Here is an 18,455-nt window from a genome sequence, read left to right on the forward strand (position 1 = left end):
CATTGCTGTCTGAAGCATGATTATAAGCAAAATGGGAAGTGGAGTTGTGTGCTGTATTCTGAATTTCTGCGTGTGCGTGTGTGTGTTATGTAGATACGCAGGAGAGCTGGAGCAGGAGGAGTAGCCTGGCGATGAGAAGGCTTACCTGGTAAAAACACTGTGAAAGTTAAAAAGAAATGTTTCAGCAGAGTTGCCTTTTATCTTTTATTTCTCATTTTCCTTGTTCCTGTGGCCTCATTTAATTAAAAATGCAAGAAACCTACAAATCTGAAGAGGCACATTCTTGATGATAAGATGACAAGAAGACCACCTTAGAAGCTTATAGTCACACTAAGCGTGTTAAATGGCCAAATAAGCCCACTTAGAACATCCTTCCAGTGAGCAGGAAACTATTGTTGAGATACCGTAATTTCTAAGAGATGCTCCTCCCAAATAACTGAAGATTCTCTAGAAGGTTCCATGGCCATGTTTATAGGTGCAATAAACTTTTAGAGGTGAACAGAAGATGGTACTGTGTTTTCCTAAAAACAATTTATGCTTGGTGTAGGTGGGAGATACCTGGTGTTTCTTGGAATTACGTGTATTTGCAAAATTTAACAACGTTCGGGTAAGCATGCCAGACCCAGGAGCAGAAAAGAGTTAATGCAATAATCTTAATATTTATTGAAACATCACTATTTTGTGCCTTTATGCCAGACAGCGATAGACAACCCCATATTATTTTACATGAGTTCCTTGCTAGCAAACGAAAAGCCCTTTAAACAGACTGCATCATTCTTCCATGTCTAGGATAAAAGGCATCTACTATGTTGTTTCAAAACTTTTAATTATAAACATATATATATATATATATATATAGATGGGTACATATGTGTGTATGTAGGTGTATCTGTCAGGTTTACTCGAGAAAATATCCCAATGTAAACTGGGGTCACCTATTGGGTGGTGTTTTGTTTGTTTGCTTCTTTTTTTTGGTAGGAGACACAAAGAAGGTAACTGAAAAATAATCTTTTTGCTGTTGGAAGCATTTACAAACCTGATCTTGATACACAAGTTTAGGGCTGCACAAGTTCACAGAGGCTATGGATTCAAATGTTTGGAAGTGTATTGACCTTGAACCAAATATTTAGGACATACACCCAACAGGATACATCTAGGCACTGAGGTGATCAAGCCAGGAAAAAGAAAAAGAAACCACGATGTTCTAAAGGACAGCATTAGAGTCAGCAGTCAATTATCACAGGGTATTATGTCCTGAGGATGGTAATTCCTCGTAGTTCCTTATTTGCCATGTAAATGTATGGAATTTTCTCTGGCTTGCTTTAAAATTGGAATCATCGATGTCTCATGAGACAGAGAAAGTAGAGTCTTCCCTGGAATCGAGGGATAAACCTACATGACATTTCCAGGTTCCCTTCCTACACCAATATAAAATCCAGCATTACTCAACAGACCTGGTTACAATAAGTATGAATTAAAATGCAGAAACATAATGTCATTCCTTACACAAACAGTTGGGCAAGCTATTTGGTAATGCTCTAAGACATTATGTAGTCAGGTAAACCAAAATGACATATGTAACTCTTTTCTAAAAATCAACGTACAAGCCCACAAATTCTCTAAATTGCCTCTGGAAGGGCTGCTCTGATGAAATGGAAAATGTCTCCTCCATATGTGCAGTTTCAGACTCTCTAACATTTAAAGAAAATGTTCTAAAAGATAAAGTTGGCATGTAAAAAGCATGGGCAGAGGAATCAGTAATGATCAGAGCAAAACAATTCTAGAAGGCATCTTAATTTTCATATGGCTCATTTGCATTTGAAACACTGAGAATCCCTATCTCTCTTGTACAAAAATGTGTACATATTAAATTACTTTCCACTTGAAAGAACATTTTCCTAAATGTTTGGAAGATGATCAAATTTTAACTGGAGGACTTGTTTTCTTCCATCAGGTGTGGGGGAGATGTGGCTTCCTGGTATGAGAGGCAACAGTTGATTCTAATAGCAGAACAAGACAAAAATAAGAAAGTAAATGGAAAAGAACTCCTATTTGTATAGTTTGATTTAATGATGGTAAAACAAAAAGGATACATATGATACAAAGATGTCAGAAGAGATCAATTAAAAAATCAAACAGGGTTACCTTTCCTAAAATTGTGATATTCTGATACTTGAAAATTAGGTTCTATTACTTATTCTAGGATTCTCATGGATATAGTTGATTTATTTCAGAATGTTCATTTCTGAGTATCTAGTCAGTGTTTAAAAGCTAGATACCACCAGCTATTAGACAATAATTTCTGAGCATCTACATTCTACCTATCTTAAATTATTAATTTTAGGATATTTGGCAAAACAGTAAAGATTTAATACCTCTTTACTAACAATACTAAACAATATTTAGTGTTAAGGAAATTGTTGGATTACTCACTCAGAGATCTAGAAGTTGGTATCCAGGGGGGAATTTGAACTCACAAAGTGAAAGCACATTGGATGAAAAGATCTTTTTGAATTTTTAGTTTATTTTCTGATAACGGTAAGACGTTTAGGGAAGAGGCCCATGTTTTGAAAGAAAACCAGAACCTGAAAGACATCCCTGCCTTCCTCTTGGCCTTGCTGTCCAGAGAGTTCACCTGGTGGCGGGAGAGGGTTAGGCATGGTCTCAGTGGCGGGGGCTCTAGTAAGTCTTCCTCATGAAGTGCGGACAGGATGCAGTTGACTAAGGACAGAGAACATGACCTAAGTTCTGCAAATGAGATTATTTAGGTCTATGCTGCTCTTTGTGCTCCTTTTCCTTTTGGAGAAATAAAGTCCCTGAACTGTATCAGCTGGGCTACCGGGTATTAAGGAATGGGGAACACAGCTGTGTAAGTCTCCAGACTTACAGGAAGGGCAGCATTCTCCACCCCACCCTCCAGGCCAGGCCGGGAGAACGGCCATTAGGAACCCAGGGGCCAGGAAGGGGCGGTGCTGCGGTTCACCTTCCCAGGCCAAGCGCGGGGAATCTGGTGAGATGTTTCCAAGGGGACAGTGTTTTTACACACAACGCACCCTGCATTTCGAACAGCTGGCTCAGACTTACTTGAGCAAACCCTAATCTTTTGGTTAAGCAGAGTGCTTTGGGTTTGACCTGCAAACACATAATTTAAAACAGTAGAAGATAAAATGGTCTATGTAGTAAACATTTGAAAATCATCTTAACATGTCATCTTATTAATTTGATCTTTCTCAATAAACTTTGATCTTAATGATCAAAAGGTTGAAAAATAAACCCCTGCTTTCTTCCTTTATGGTAGACATGCTAAGAAGAAGATAAATGACCAATAAGTAGATCCAAGGTGGACCCTGAAGCAAACAGAATGGGATGATTGTTCGTCTGCTAACTCGAAAGTTACATTTTTTTTTTTATTAATAAGCGGCATTCAGCTATTTATTTGGATAATATTTACCGAGTACCTTCTATAGGTCAGACACTGTTTTAGGTGCTGGGACACAAGATAAAAAATAACACCCAAACCAAAACAAATCTACTTCCATGGGGTTTATGTTTTCATTTCAAAGTTTTTCTGAAACCAAGTAAAGCAATAGTAAACCGAGAAACTGCAGAATTAAGGCTTGTCATATTCATCATGTTGTTCTATGATATTGATATTGGCTACATTTTAGGATAGGATTTGGTTCTCAGGCCTTTGAGTTTCATCTCTTAGTATCTGCCAGAGCTTGTCCTTGGTTTTTGAAGAAAAGCCTAGGGAAGGCAGGCTTAGGTGCCTGCCATCAGTAAGAAGAAGGGAAGAGTTGAGTTTTCTTTATGGTGTGTCTGGAGGCGACAGAGGGTCCTGGAATTCCTTGGTAACATTCAAACTCAGTCCTGCTGTTTTTGGGGGTTTTATTGTACGAAGTTGCTGTATTTTGCGTCTGTGATCTGGAAGGTGAACTATCCAATCAGCATAGCAAAAAGTTGAGCAATACTTTGATTCAAGTATATTTGGAATAAGATTTTGCAACAAATTAGTATATTTTCATAGTTTTTATGGTTTTATTACATCAATCACCAAAATTTATTAAGATAAACAAATACAACTAAACCAGTGCAAAGAAAGGTCTTGGTGTCCACCTAGTCTCACGCTGAAAGGCAGAAAAAGAAAAAAAAAATCATTTTTATAGCGCTTTAACTTTTGAACAGAGGTACCTGCTGGCGTCTTCTGTTTCTTCCTTCAGTACGTGCTTTTCTTTTAATTTGGTCTTCATGAAAAGAATCAAAGTAGGGGCTCTCCAGGAGTTGGGCACAGGTTAATCTGTCATCAGGATTCATCTTTAGACACTCCTTTGGAAAAAAATAAAGTGTGAAAAGAGCGGCCTATTTTGTTACTATGACCTGAAACTGAATAACTTATTAGAGCAAATATGAGCTTAGAAAATTTTCAGGTTTGGGGCACCTGGGTGGCTCAGTGGGTTAAGCCTCTGCCATCGGCTCAGGTCATGATCTCAGGGTCTTGGGATTGAGCCCCGCATTGGGCTCTCTGCCCAGCAGGGAGCCTGCTTCCCCCTCTCTCTGCCTGCTTCTTTGCCTTCTTGTGATCTCTGTCTGTCAAATAAATAAATAAAATCTTTAAAAAAAAGAAAATTTTCAGGTTTGTATATTATCAAGTACTTGAAACTCATTAATAACTAGAATTACTTTTTTTGTTTTTGCCATTCAAAGTCTTGAGGGTGGAATTGAACATTCAATGTCTCTGGAAGGAGGCTACAAGTACAGCAGGTGTTTCTTTCCTTTTTTTTTCTTCAAAGACTTTGTCAGAGAGAAAGAGATACAGAGCACAAGCAGGGGGAGTGGTGGGCAGAGGCAGAAGGAGAAAATGACTCCCTGCTGAGCACGGAGCCTGATATGGGATGTGATCCGGGGACCCTGAGATCATGACCTGAGCCAAAGGCAGATGCTTAACTGAGCCACCCAGGCATCCCATATATCAGGTGTTTTTACCAATGACATCTTTTCACTACTTGTCAAAGCAAATAGTTTGTGGGATACGTTAAGTGTGATACTGGGTGTGATCCCAGGACCAGCCGCATTAGCATTCCGGAGCAACTTCTTGTAAATGCAGTTCCTGCTCCATCAAAAGCACTGGGGTGGGAGTCCACCAGTCTGCATTTGATAAGCTCTCTGGGTGATTCTGATACCTGCTCAAGTTTGAGAACCACCGGTTTAGGGAGATGGCTAAAGTATCTGTCTTTAAAGTCTTCATAATCGGGGTGCCTGGGTGGCTCAGTGAGTTAAGCCTCTGCCTTCGGCTCAGGTCATGATCTCAGGGTCCTGGGATCAAGTCCCGCATCAGGCTCTCTGCTCAGTGGGGAGCCTGCTTCCTCCTCTCTCTGTCTGCCTGCCTCTCTGCCTACTTGTAATCTTTGTCTAATAAATACATAAAACCTTTTAAAAAATTAAAAAAATAAAGTCTTTGTAATGCAACAAATCTAAAACCTGGATAATTGGTATATATATTTATGTAAGAATAACTAGAGGCAAAAAGGAAAAGGTAGCATCATGACCCTTTATATTAGAGACTACTACAAGCCTCTAGCTTTGCCTCCAAGAGAGGGGAGGACTCTGGCAGCAGCAGGGTTGGTGGAATCCTGTCGCAGAGATTTTCTTCAAGAAGCCCTGATACTCTTTGGCCCGAGAATGGGGCTTTTCCCATGGAGAAAGATCGTGATCCCTAAGGAATTAGAACCGCCTTAGAACATCGAGGCACAGGAGCCCTGAAATTTCTTGCCTTATGACCATAATAGAGAATTAACACTTATCAACATAACAGACTTATTTTTGAGGCATTTGGGTGTCCAGATAATTATGCTGACTGTGGCTGCCCCAGCAGGGGCTGCCCTGTGGTGTCTGTGCCTCCCTAGCCCCAGCTGACAGGTCTCTGAGACCCTTGCGAATGCCACCACCCCTACAGTCTCACCTGCCCCTTAGAGCCATGTCTGATTGGACCCGATTTTAGGAAACAGTCCTGCTCGGCATACTCAAGTTCACTTGTCCCTCCAGAGCTGCCACCTGCTCCAAGCAGGTCCCACCCACGCCCATGTTGATGATCCCTACCAGAATTAAGTATAACTGCTACTGGGGTCTGTCTCCTCAAACCCTAACACTGTCGGGACTATAACCAGCACAGAGAGACTGATATTCAAAGATTCTGAGTATAAACTGTGGTAGTCTATTTCTTCATCACTCTGTTCTGGCTTTTGCCTCCATCATTCCATTTAAGTGACTTCTGTTATTCATACATCTAGTGGGTAGATCATGTTCTCATCTCCACAATGTTAGACACTACTGACCACATCCTCCTCCTTGAATCTCCCTTTGGCTTCTTGATGCCTCCCTTTCCTTCTTCTTACCTCGTGACCACCCCTTCTCAAACCAGCCTGTGTTAGTTTACCTTCTTCTTTACAGTGGGTGGGTGGGACTCCTCCAGGCTCAGTCCTAGGTTCTCCTTTCTCCCTTCTGTTTCCAGATAATCTCACTGATTCTTAAGTCTTCAATTACTAAGGTTTATCAGAGACTTCCATATGTATATTTCTAGTCCAGACCTCTCCTTTGAACTCCAGACCCACATATGCTGTGGCCTACTTAACACTTCTATCTCAAGGGCACTGTTACGGATTGACTTGTGTTCCCACCAAACCATGTTGAAGCCCTAAGTCCCAGAACTGTATCGTGTTGACCTTGTTTTTGGAAATAGGGTCTTTGCAAATGTAAATTGTTAACATGAGATCATACTGGAACAGGTTGGGCCCTAACCCAATGGGATGGTGTTCTTATAAGAGAGAAGATAGTGCAAAGACAGACACAGAGAAAACACCAGAAGACAGAAGCAGAAGTTGAAGTTCTGCTTTCACAAGCTCAAGAATGTCTGGAGCTACCAGAAGCTGGTAGAGGCCAGGAAGGACCCACCCTGAAAACTTCAGAGAGAGCATGGCCCTATAAACACTTTGGTTTGAGACCTCTACTTTCCAGAACTGTGAGAATAAATTTTCTGTTGCTTGCAGTCACCCAGCTGGTGGTACTTTGTTACAACAGCTCTAGGAAACTGGAACAGATATCTCATGGTTGCGGCCCTCCTCTACTTACTCCCCAGATCTGAATTATAACTAAGTCCTATCAGTTTAATTTCCAATAATTTGTTGAATTCATCAACTTTCTTTAACGGGCTTTCAATCTCTTGAAATACAGTCTATTAAATACCTATTGGTTTTTACTTTAAAGAACGTTTTTAGATTCTAAAAAGAGGCTGCTAATGCTGAGCTGTTCCATGGGACCTGGGCGAGAATGACCTCCTATTTTGTCAGTTCTAGAAGTAATGAGATGAATTGGGTGGAGTTGAGGCTTCTGAGTTATTGGCTGCCTAGATTAATACCTTTCTATACACCAGGAGGCCGATGAATTTTCAGAGGTGTTCCCTGATCAGAGTGTCCCCAACCAGAGAAAGGTTTTTAAGATGAGGGATAAGAAATTGGAACTGCGGGGGCACCTGGGTGGCTCAGTTGGTTAAGCCTCTACCTTCAGCTCATGTCATGGTCTCAGGGTCTTGGGATCGAGCCCCACATTGGGCTCTCTGCTCAGCAGGGAGACTGCTTCCCCCTCTCCCTCTGCCTGCTGCTCTGCCTACTTGCGATCTCTGTCAAATAAATAAATAAAACCTTAAAAGAAAAAAAAGAAAGAAATTGGAACTGCAAAGTACATGTCAAGATCCTTTTCTTGAAACTTCAGATTTCACAGAAAAGCCTTAAAAATATTTCCAGGAGCCTACAGACTTCTTCTCTGGCCAGATTAAACTGATAGAGTGATAAGATGTTACCGCTATGAAAGCAACTGAGAAATAAGTAATACTGTGTCTGCTGTCTCATTTAAAACCTACTAAAGAGAAACGCGCAAGCTCTGCTGTAGATCGGCTACTCCATGCCACCCCCGGCTTCGGCACTGTCATTGGCTGGTACTTCACCCATTGAGCAGACGCCTGCATGGAGGATGGCCTCGTCCCATGGGATGACTACCTGTTATGGGACCTGGGTCTTATTTGTTATTAAAGATGTCTCAATTGCCGTTAGTGAAAGAAAGCCTTTCTTCATCTAGCCTGGAGCAGGAATCTAGGAGATAGGGTGTAACCCGTGCAGCAGCGCAACCCCTGATGCACTTAGAGAATCCCTGGGTGTGCGGTCAGACATTACAGGTACAAATCAAATGGCTGAGTGACAAAACGAGCTTCATCCAGAAGTGGGCAGACAAATAAGGCACGTCACCTTTGGAACTGATGACAGAGGGTTTGTCCTAGACCTTGGAGTTTTTCTGCCCTGGAATTGCCTTCCAGGAAGTTTTCTCTGTCCTTGGTTAGAGGAGTAACCAGCAGGAGGTTTGGCCGGCACCTGAGAATGGGTTGGGATTGCGGAGCTGGACAGACAGACGCCCTCGCCGCAGGAGGTCTTGCTGAAGCGCAGGTGGGTCAGAATGGCCTATCCAGAACAAGGCTGGGAAACTGGAGGTCTAGGACAGGGCACGCAGAGTGCTGGGTTAAGGCAGGTCAGAGCAGGGAGACAGAGAGAAGGCAGCTTAGGGCCAGCAAAGTTCTGGTAAGTGCTGTCTGAGGGCCCAGACGTCAGGCTTTCAGGAGGACTCAGACCAAAGGAATCCAGCACCCTGGATAGCACCTTGGCGGCGACCACCGCTAGCACAATGGCTAGTCTACACAATGGACTCTAGGTCATCCAGGTGGCTCTACCTTCTAGATCAGGTAACCTCTGAGCTAGGCTGTGGATCATAATCACCTAGGGGGATGTTTAAAGATACACATTCCAAGGTCCTATACAGAGATTTTGCTTCTCTAACTCTTGAGGTTAGATACTGGAATGTATATTTTTGAAAAGCCCATTTTGAGGAGTAGTCATTTTGATGAGTAATATGGAAACCACTGCTATAGATAGAACTTAATTGGTTGCTAAAAATAGACACGGTTACTGATATCTTCATCCGTATCCCAGTAAGAGCTTTCAGTATCCACAGTGGTTTTAAGAGTCACATCTTCTAGCATGGGTCAGTTGGTTAAGCATGAATGGCAGACTAGTCATAGGTGAATTTCTTCTGCTTTTTATTAGAATTTGTGCTTTGTTTGACTATTTCTTTCAGGCCTAGTGAAAGAGCTATATCTGGTGTCTGCATGTTTCTGAGTTTGCCTGGTCTACCAATTTTTTTAAAATGACGATTTTAAAGTTTATTTAACCCAATGTATCTAAAATGTAATCAGTTCAACATGTAATTAATATCATAAAACTTCTGAGTGAAATATTTAATATTCTTTATTATAGCAATTTTCTTAGAAATCTAGTACATCTTCATTCTAATTAGCCATATTTCAAGTGTTCAATAGTAATATATAACTACTGACTACAATATTGGACAGTACAGTTCTAGACCTTCATCCTCATAAATTTACCGAGTTAACAGTTAAATTTCTTAATAAATGCAAAAGAAGTAATAGTGTTCATCACAGCAAATGCTAATTTACTCTTCTATCTTTGACTAGTTTTAATGGATATGTTAGAAAGATTAGTGTTTCACTTACTGATTTCTTTAACTATAATTATTTTATAGTTCCTTATTATTTTCAGTGACTACTTGGCATTATCTGCCCTGTTGTCAATCCCTCCCAGAGTTACTAGCTTCAATTATTACATTTTGCAGGCAGTAATGGTTATAATTGATTCTTAAGTACCTTCATGAAATTCAAAGACATGGGATGAGCATCTGAGAACTTTTCTTCAAGAGTTTCCTAGAAAACAAAATAAAGAATTTCAGTTTACATGACAACAAAGTTATGTTTATTCTGACTATTTTAGAAATAAGAACACTTTGGAGAAAGACCTCCCCTAGTAGGTTAGATAATTCCTTTTAAGGACTTTTTAAAAAGTTCTATTTTTATATAATTTTACACTATAGTATAAGATTTAAAAGACAAAAACTGGAATTATTTTTTAAATTTCACAATGCCTTACAATTGATGCTTGGTAAATGTGAGCTCCAAGTGTCCCTGAAATCCTACAACAGTACTTTATTTTATTTTATTTTTTAGAGATTTTATTTATTTATTTGATAGAGAGAGAGAGAGAGAGAGAGCAGGGGGAATGACAAGCAGAGGGAGAGGGAGAAGCCGGTTTGGAGTTTTGATTTTGGATACAATGAAGATCATTTTGTAGAATGACTTTCCACTTGAAAATATCCATTACCGAGAAACTGTTTTTATGGACTTGAGCTTTGTTTTATAAGCCAAAAAAATCGAGAATGCATGTTTTCAAAATAAAGACTACAGTAAGTACTGTTAAACAGATAATTACTTCAGGGAAAGGTACTGAGTATTTTGACTAAAAGGATCAAGGTATTTTCGTAAGGAACTAAATATATCTCCACTTCAAATTTAACATTAAGTTAATCCTTGACTAGATAGGGCAAGTAGATTTTTAAAGCATTCTCTTGGTTAATTTATGCTGTTTTATATAACTTCTTTGATCTGTGTCAATGTGCTAGAAGGAAAACAGGAGCCAAAAGTACAGATACTTAAAAAAAAATACCCCTTTAAAGAAAGTTGCAACACAAATAATAAAATATCCAAGAATGAGCAGTTTACCATGTCTTCTGGCTCAGGAATACTGATGCCATGAAAAAACTGGTTACTTTTGAAGATAGATTGATGTCTTGGGATTAGTTTTCCTGCAAAATACAAACCATGTAACTCATGACAAATTTAATAAAAATGAAAGTGTTTAAAAGATTAACTTCTGAAGTCCAGATATACAAGAAATACTAAGCCTGATCATTCCTTCCAGATTTGGGAGGAACAAGTCGCTGCAAAAACGAGGCTCCTCAGGGAAGGGGCGATCCTCCCATGCAACTCTCTTTGCCATGTGTGGCTCTGTCTGCCACTCAGCCCCCGCCAGAAGATGAGGCAAGAAGACCATGCTGAGGGCTTTACAACAGATCTCATAACTATCTCACAGTAGTTGTTATTTTTAATGAGCGAAATGAGGCTTAGAAGTTCAATAACCTGTCTAAAGTCACATGGTCATTAAGGGACAGATGCAGGATTCAAACTCAGGTCTGTCTCATGTCTGCTTAATGTAAATTTCCACAGTCCTTTTCAGCAATCAGTCAAACAATATATACTTAATGTGTGGCCTGTGGTGATCCTCTACCCTACATTTTTCATGCTGTAGAATTCTCAGAAAGAATGTGTTGGAACCAAACAGGGACCAGCATCAGACCAAAGAGCAGGGCTTCCATTGCCCAGGAGTTGGGCTGTCAGGATAGGCTTGGGGCAGGGATTAATAAATACCATCGGGTGTGTAAATGTATCACTTTCCTTGTGTCCATGCTGCTTCGTGTAAAGCTTCAGCCAACCTTCTGGGTCACGTCCTCTTCCAACTGCCCACGGATGCTGACACATGGTGGAAGCTTATGGAAGGGGCCCCTTGAGTCCTATTCCTGCTCTGCATCTAACATTTATATGACTTCAAGCCAATCATGGAAGCTCCCTGAGCCTCAGTTTCCTCACTTGTAACATAGGCGCAATTAAAAATGTTATAATCCTTAATGGGTTTTTCTTAAGACTGGGAGAGATTAAGTGTGTGAAAGTAATTAATAAATTCTTAAGTGCTATACAAAGTAGCAGAGTTGAGAAGTTGCAACAGAGACAGTATAGCCTACAAAACCTAAAATATTTATCATCGGGCCCTTTGTAGAAGGTCTATTGACTCCTGCTCTAGAGTAAAGGGGGGAAAGCCCTCCTTTGCAGTGGGCAGAAATGACATTTGATCAAATATCTCTTCGAGTCTGCTCTATGCACATGACTCTTATCCTTGTCCCTGTCTTAGCCTGACATGGAAAGTAAGTGGATAGTTATTCCAAGGCTAATTGACTTGACTCGAAAAGGCATCTGAGAGCCCCTTGCTGAGCAGAGTCATGACTCCACATGGAGAAAATGGTTGGGTTCTGGCAACAACCCAGCACAAGCAACCGAGTAGCACTTAGGAAGAGCAAGAAGGCTCTTGTTCGGTACAGTGACGTTCTATCTCTCTAACAATTGAGCAGCTCTGTAAGCCATAAAATGCAACACCTACCCAGTGTTCTGATGATCAGATAAAGCTGGTCCACATCTGATTTTCCAGGCCAGAGTGGCTGGCCTGTCAGAAGCTCTGCAAAAACACAGCCAGCGGCCCATACGTCCACGGAGGAACCGTACTGTGTGTCTCCCACAAGAAGTTCCGGAGCTCGGTACCACCGTGTCGCCACGTAATCAGTGTAGGCATCTCCTGGAACTGCAAATGCGTCAGCCAGATCAGGTGGGTCACATTCCTGTGACATGTGGAGCAGGTCAGGCATTCAGGCAAGCTTCAGTAACTCCGAGGCCACAACACTCCTCACTCTGGAGGCAGCAAAGGCCCAACTGCCCGAATACTTCCACTGTGCGCTCAGACCGTCAGCTCAACTCCCAAGGGTCCCTCGGCTTAGTGAACACATGTGTTGGCCCACCCAGAGAGGGGGGCAGGAGTGAGGGTTTCTGTAGTGTAACCTCAGGTTGAAGCCAACTTCCAGGTGCGCAGTGAAGCCCCCTGTGTCTGTCCTGCCAGAGTAGTGGTTGTGTACACCCACCTTGCAGTGGGTTTTTGCCTCCCATACAGTTTTAGATTCAGGGAGGAATAATGATTTGTTCCCTTTTCCCTTTGGTTCCCAACCCCCACCCCCACCAGTGTGGAATGACTTCCTTTATCTTACACTGTCTCTGAAGGCTCTCCAGAATTTTCCGCTTAGTCTTCTAGTCTTACGAACCCCACAGGGTTTTCCTGATGTCTCTGGGACACAGTAATGTCTGCCTCCAGGGAACCACCTCACCCTTGCTTTTGTACTTCACTGTGAACCATCCTGTATTGTGTTTTGTTTCTTTTACTTCAGATTATAAGTGCATGAAGAGCAGAAATGCATCTTATAATTCTTTTCCTTTGTGAGGCAAAGCACATAAACATGACATCTAGTGAATTCTACTGGAATGGAGTGGAGTGGAATTGCAGAGCGCACTAAGGTACTGGGTAAAAGGTAAAAGTGAACTTTTCCTCTTTGAATAATCACAGTGTCACATTTAGCACCTGTTCAATATCTAAAACAAGTAAGAGTTTGTATCATTTCATAATCATCTGAATTGGATGGGTAAGTGAAAAATTCCTACTTACTCAGAATTCGTGCAAACCCAAAGTCACAGATCTTGATTATTCCTTGCTTAGTTATTAGAATATTTTCAGGTTTTACATCTCTGTGAATACACTGTAAGATAATATTTGATTATTTCTCTGGGTCATCAAATTACAAAGATAATAAACATTAAATATTAGTTTAGATGATAAACACAGCTTGTGAGATAAAGATGCTTTTTCTTCATCTTTCTAGAAAAACTTTAATTGGAAAATTTTCACTTGTAAATCTTATCCCACCAAAAGAAAAAAGTCAGAATGCTGCTATATAAGTGAAGGAATTGAAATTCTAATTGTTGGATAAGAAAACTTTTTTTTTTAAGGAGGCCGTGTCATGCAATTATTTCTTCCACATTTTATGGGCTCTACTTAAACTGCAAGAAGTAAAACTCTAGATGAGATTAGACTCAGTGTACCTCTGATAAGAACTGCCACCCAGGAATCCCAATTCAGGTTGAATAAGTATTACAGATTTGAGAAATTGGAAAAACATTTGTATGATAACCAAAAAAGTGCTTAAAAAATCGACTTATAACTAGAGTGACCATATTATTTATTGCTCAAATTGGGATGTGTGAAAGGAGCTCTGCTAGTTAAGTACGCAGGGACAACAGGACCACACCACAACTGTCCTGGGTAAGCTGGGAGGTATGGTCACCTACTGCTCAAGAGATGCTGAGGCTTCCGCATCAGGGGACAAGGACCAGTGCCACTTCCTCAGCAGTGAGCTAAGCTGGGAGCATTAGTAGCTCTCCTGAGAGATGACCGCACAGCGCTGTCGGCCGGGGTCCCTCCTGGGAGAGCAGGACCCCCCCGTGAAGCATTCTCCCCTCACAGAGGCTCCCAGTATTCCTCTGCAGGCAGGGACCTCACAATGTGCTGCACTGCTGTAAAGGCCCTGAATGGAACACGTGCTCCTTGCTGGACGTGCGAGGGCCACGCTGGGGTAAAGCAGGTTGCCTGAGCCTCACTCCTTGTTCTTCCAGAAGTGGCTGCTCCATGGTGTGGAGGCCCTCCAAGAACACAACTCAGGCCCTATTCTTCAGCACTTTATCTTTCCAGTTCTTCCCCCTCCCAGACAAGCAAACCGACAAAACGGATGGTGCTCAGCCCTCATCTAGAGCTCTGTCCTTTCCATAGTCCTTGCGCGTGAATTCCTTCATTCCTGCCACTACCTTGTGACGGCAGGTGGCCACTGATAGGGTCTCTGGATTGAGTGTCACAGTAACTGGCTCCTTTTGCCTCACTCCTCTGTATTCTGTCAGTCCCTTTATATATTCCTGCCACATTGACAATTCTGAAGTAATTTTTCTTTGCTTCTGGGTAGCTATCTGGGAAGAGGAAAGGCTGAGTCCCAAATTCATTTTAGATCACAAAAATGGCAGTGGTAGTAGAAGCTTGTTCCTAGTTAGTCTCACAACTATCTCATAATTTGTATGACCAACAGAAGAAACGTCTAGGCCTCTTTAAAGTCCTAAGGCCTTAGATACTGATTTTTAAAAAATACATCGCTATAGCATAAACCAACATAGTTTTGAGGTTCTGCCTTTTAAGCAACACATTTACGAAACTCAGATTAACACTTCTGAGTCCTAGTGACAATAGTGACAATAGCCGGTGACTTACTAGGAACGGGTTATGTCCCAAGAGAGTTTGCATCAAATTCTAAAATTTCTGGACTACGTGCGCCATTATCAAGGAAATAGACTTAAATCGACACTAGTCTTTTGGCCTATTTAAATACAATTTTTGGATCTAATGCAAATCCATGTGAAATTTTTAGCAATTTATTTTCCACCAAAAAACCCACAAAGTCAAATCAAGTACTGATGTTTCCCAAGGAAACAGAAAAATTACTGGTATAGGTACAGGTAAGAGAAGCTACTGATAGAGGGGAAGAGGATACTGAAGAAAGCAAAAGAGGGCAAAACTGCCTGGAACAGTAGGAAGTCAAGCACGGAGAACGGCAGACGCTTAGTCATACCGCATTTGCTTTCTCTGCTGCCAAGCTGTTCTCAGTGCGCACTCACGGTGCCTCTGGCAATCAGCTTGCTTTCCACCAAAGACCAAAAAACCTGCAAGTCAGTGTGACAGAAGGTTTTTTTTTTTTTTTTTTTTAAATTTTAAAATAACTTGGGTTGCATACACAGCTTTTAGAAAATATTGTTCAAGTTGGGTTATTTTGGCTAATGTGTAATCTCATTTTTAATGGCTCGCAAGTCAACAAGAAGAGGTTGACCCTCAACTTTAAGAAACTCCAGAACTTTCACAAATTGCTTCTTGTACAACCTGATCAAATAATAGTTTTCTTTTCTTTTCTTTTTTAAAGATTTTACTTTTAAAGTAATCTCTACACCCCATGTGGGGCTCGAACTTAATGACCCTAAGATCAGGAATCGCACACTCCAACAACTGAGCCAGCCAGACGCTCCTAAATAATAGTTTTCTATTATCTCAAAAGGTTGTCCTCTTTGAGCTTTAGAGACGGGTACTGATACAGCATGCGGAAAAGGACCTCCTTCTTCACAACCAGAACATTAGTATTAACCAGATAATGATGGATGTTGCAGCCTGATATGCACATCCTGGAAGTCACTGCAATTTTGTCATTTTGAGAGGAAGTTCTTTTTGTCTAATATATCAGGTATACACAAATCCACGAGTTCATAATGACACGAAATGGGTCACTTTAGTTAACTCATTCTAGCAATATTAGAGGGTAAGAAAGAACAAAAAGAAAGAACTGGACTTTCTTAAGTCTAGTGCTTCTCAAATATAATGAGCATATGAATCTCTTGGAGATCTTGTTAAAAGGCAGATTCTGATTCAGATCTAGGGTGGGCCTGAGATTCTGCATTTCTAATGAGCTTCCAGGTGGTCTCTATTAATAAGACCTTATTCCCTTATTACTTTAACCTTCCTTGTCTTGGTTAGGATCACCACTCTGGAGAGAATAAGGTAGTCATGGTCTCCATAGGTTGAAAGCTGTGAATTTTCAGCAACGCCATTGGGACAGATTGCCTTTTCTATTGAGAATATCATGAGGGTTCCTTTAAAAATAAGGAGAGGATAAAGATTTTAGATGTAGTATTGTAACAGCTTTCATCTGACCTAAATTTTTTCCTTTGCATGCGCTTTAGGCTAACCATAGCATAACCAGAGTTCAGAAATAATTCCCATGTTGGAGGAAGGAAGTTCATCTGAAAAATTATCCTTTTTTAATAGAGGTCATGGATTATCAACAGGAGGCTTTAAAACTTAAGATACAGAACCTGTTGTTCTGAGGAGAGAAATGATGGCAGTTGCATTGAGCTCTAATAATGTTTGGGTCTGGTGGGAATAGTAAGTCACAACCAGTAGGTAAGTTGTTTGACTCATTCATTCATTCATCCAGTTATTCAATAAATATTTATTGAGTGAGCACCTTTTATATAAAGAGATCCATACTAGGTGTTGAGGAGATACAAAGAGAAATCAGCACAGACACTGCATTCAAGTGTATAACCCAGTACAGAGGAAAGTGTCTGACTACAGGGATAAAGGACAAACACTTATGGTATACAAAATTTCAAAAAATCATTTTAATTACCCATAAGACTCCTACAAGAACCTGAGGTAAGCTTTAAGACTTCTGATAACATGGTAGAAAGCAACAGAGATGTGGTTTAATTAATTTTTAAAAAGATTTTATTTACTTATTTGAAAGGGAGAGAGAGTGAGAGAGCACAAGCAGCGGAGCAGCAGAGGGAGAGGGAGAAGCAGGCTTTCTGCTGAGTGGGGAGCCCGATGCAGAGCTCAATCCCAGGTCCCCGGGATCATGACCTGAGCTGAAGGCAGGCACTTAACTGACTGAGCCACCCAGGTGCCCTGAGATGTGGTTTTAATTCAGTGTCATCTTTAGTATGTATTTGAAAGCATCTGCATCATGAAAACCAGGCTTATGTATCTTGTAAACAAAATATTTTTTATTTTTATTTTTTTTTAAGTAGGCTCCACGTCCAGCATTGAGCCCAATGCGGGGCTTGAACTAACGACCCTGAGGTTAAGACCTGGGCTGAGATCAAGAATCTGATGTTTAACCGACTGAGCCACCCAGGTGCCCCAGCTCAATACTTTATTAATAGAAAATGTAAGCTTTTGATTGTTCCTAACAAACTCTTCATTGACTTTCTTAAAACTAAGGGAAGCTTCCTCTAAGTATTGAAATTTATTTCCATGATTTTGCATTCTTTTCCAGCAGTCCTAGACTATGATAGACATTCTGCTGGCATCAAAACTGACCATATTGGTATCCTGTATCCCTGCCCAGGTACTGCCTCTCTCTAGGCACCAACTCAAAAGGTCTAGAGTTATTTTTTAAAAACTATCATTACAGCAATGATTCCCCAGAAACCAACTTAAAGAAGCTCCCGTTGGCCCAAGATGGGCAATTTGAACATCAGAGAGAACCATGATTGCAAAGGATTGAAATACATCAAATGTATAAGATCTATAAATTTGTAATGATGCCTACATTCCTCTAAAACCTTCATTGTTCACTCTTGGAGGCTGCTAAGATATGAACTTATCATTCTGAATATTATATTTAACAGTAGCCAGAGTCCATCAGGGTGGGTTCTTCTCCATAGAATTAAAATTAATAAATGCAGAAGAGATAATAGAATTTGAAAATCACCATCTTTTAACCCTAATGAAATACTAGATACAGGCAGTCATCATCAATGAAGGCTAAAGTCATCAAGTACAACGGTTGATCAGGAAATTCATAGTGGAGAGGATCAAACTAATAGCTCTTAAACCCACTACTCTATTTCAAGATGATCAAAAGTGAGACAAGCTGACATATGCCTCATGATGTTGATGCAAGAAGACATGTACAGCATTACATATGAAATATTCTTGTCTGAAAAACTGAACCCGAAATGATCAAGTCTCTAGACACAAGTACTAATTTACTGGAAATACAGGTGAAAGAACAAGTTAAATGACACATACAAAGCAATCAGCTGCAATGATTTCTAGAACACAGTAGTATCCAAAGTGTGTTTCTTGGACCAGCAGCTTCAATATTAACTGGGCAAATGTTAGAAATGCAAATTCTTGGGGCCCTACCCTGGACCTATGGAATCAGAAACTCTGCGGGTGGACCCAGCAAACCGTATCTTAATGAGA

The 18,455-nt window shown here is 40.7% G+C and overlaps 1 protein-coding gene across 3 annotated transcripts in view; it reads right to left on the bottom strand.

Annotated features, from left to right (window-relative positions):
• Positions 1-853: 853 nt before the first annotated feature.
• The window catches only part of CDKL4 (cyclin dependent kinase like 4), a 42,701-nt gene continuing 25,099 nt past the window's right edge, over positions 854-18,455 (bottom strand). For all 3 annotated transcript variants that reach the window (XM_032881978.1, XM_032881976.1, XM_032881979.1), the window contains exons 5-10: positions 13,266-13,356; positions 12,159-12,356; positions 10,670-10,752; positions 9,761-9,817; positions 4,192-4,326; positions 854-2,000 (exon numbers count right to left, since the gene is read on the bottom strand). In XM_032881978.1, coding sequence (XP_032737869.1) covers positions 1,899-2,000; positions 4,192-4,326; positions 9,761-9,817; positions 10,670-10,752; positions 12,159-12,356; positions 13,266-13,356 — 666 coding nt within the window. In that variant the 3' untranslated portion in view covers positions 854-1,898. The remainder of the gene's footprint in view (positions 2,001-4,191; positions 4,327-9,760; positions 9,818-10,669; positions 10,753-12,158; positions 12,357-13,265; positions 13,357-18,455) is intronic.

This window comes from Lontra canadensis, unplaced genomic scaffold (genome assembly GCF_010015895.1).
Source record: "Lontra canadensis isolate GAN:19392208 unplaced genomic scaffold, GSC_riverotter_1.0 scaffold78, whole genome shotgun sequence".
In the NCBI taxonomy this organism is placed as follows: Eukaryota; Metazoa; Chordata; class Mammalia; order Carnivora; family Mustelidae; genus Lontra; species Lontra canadensis.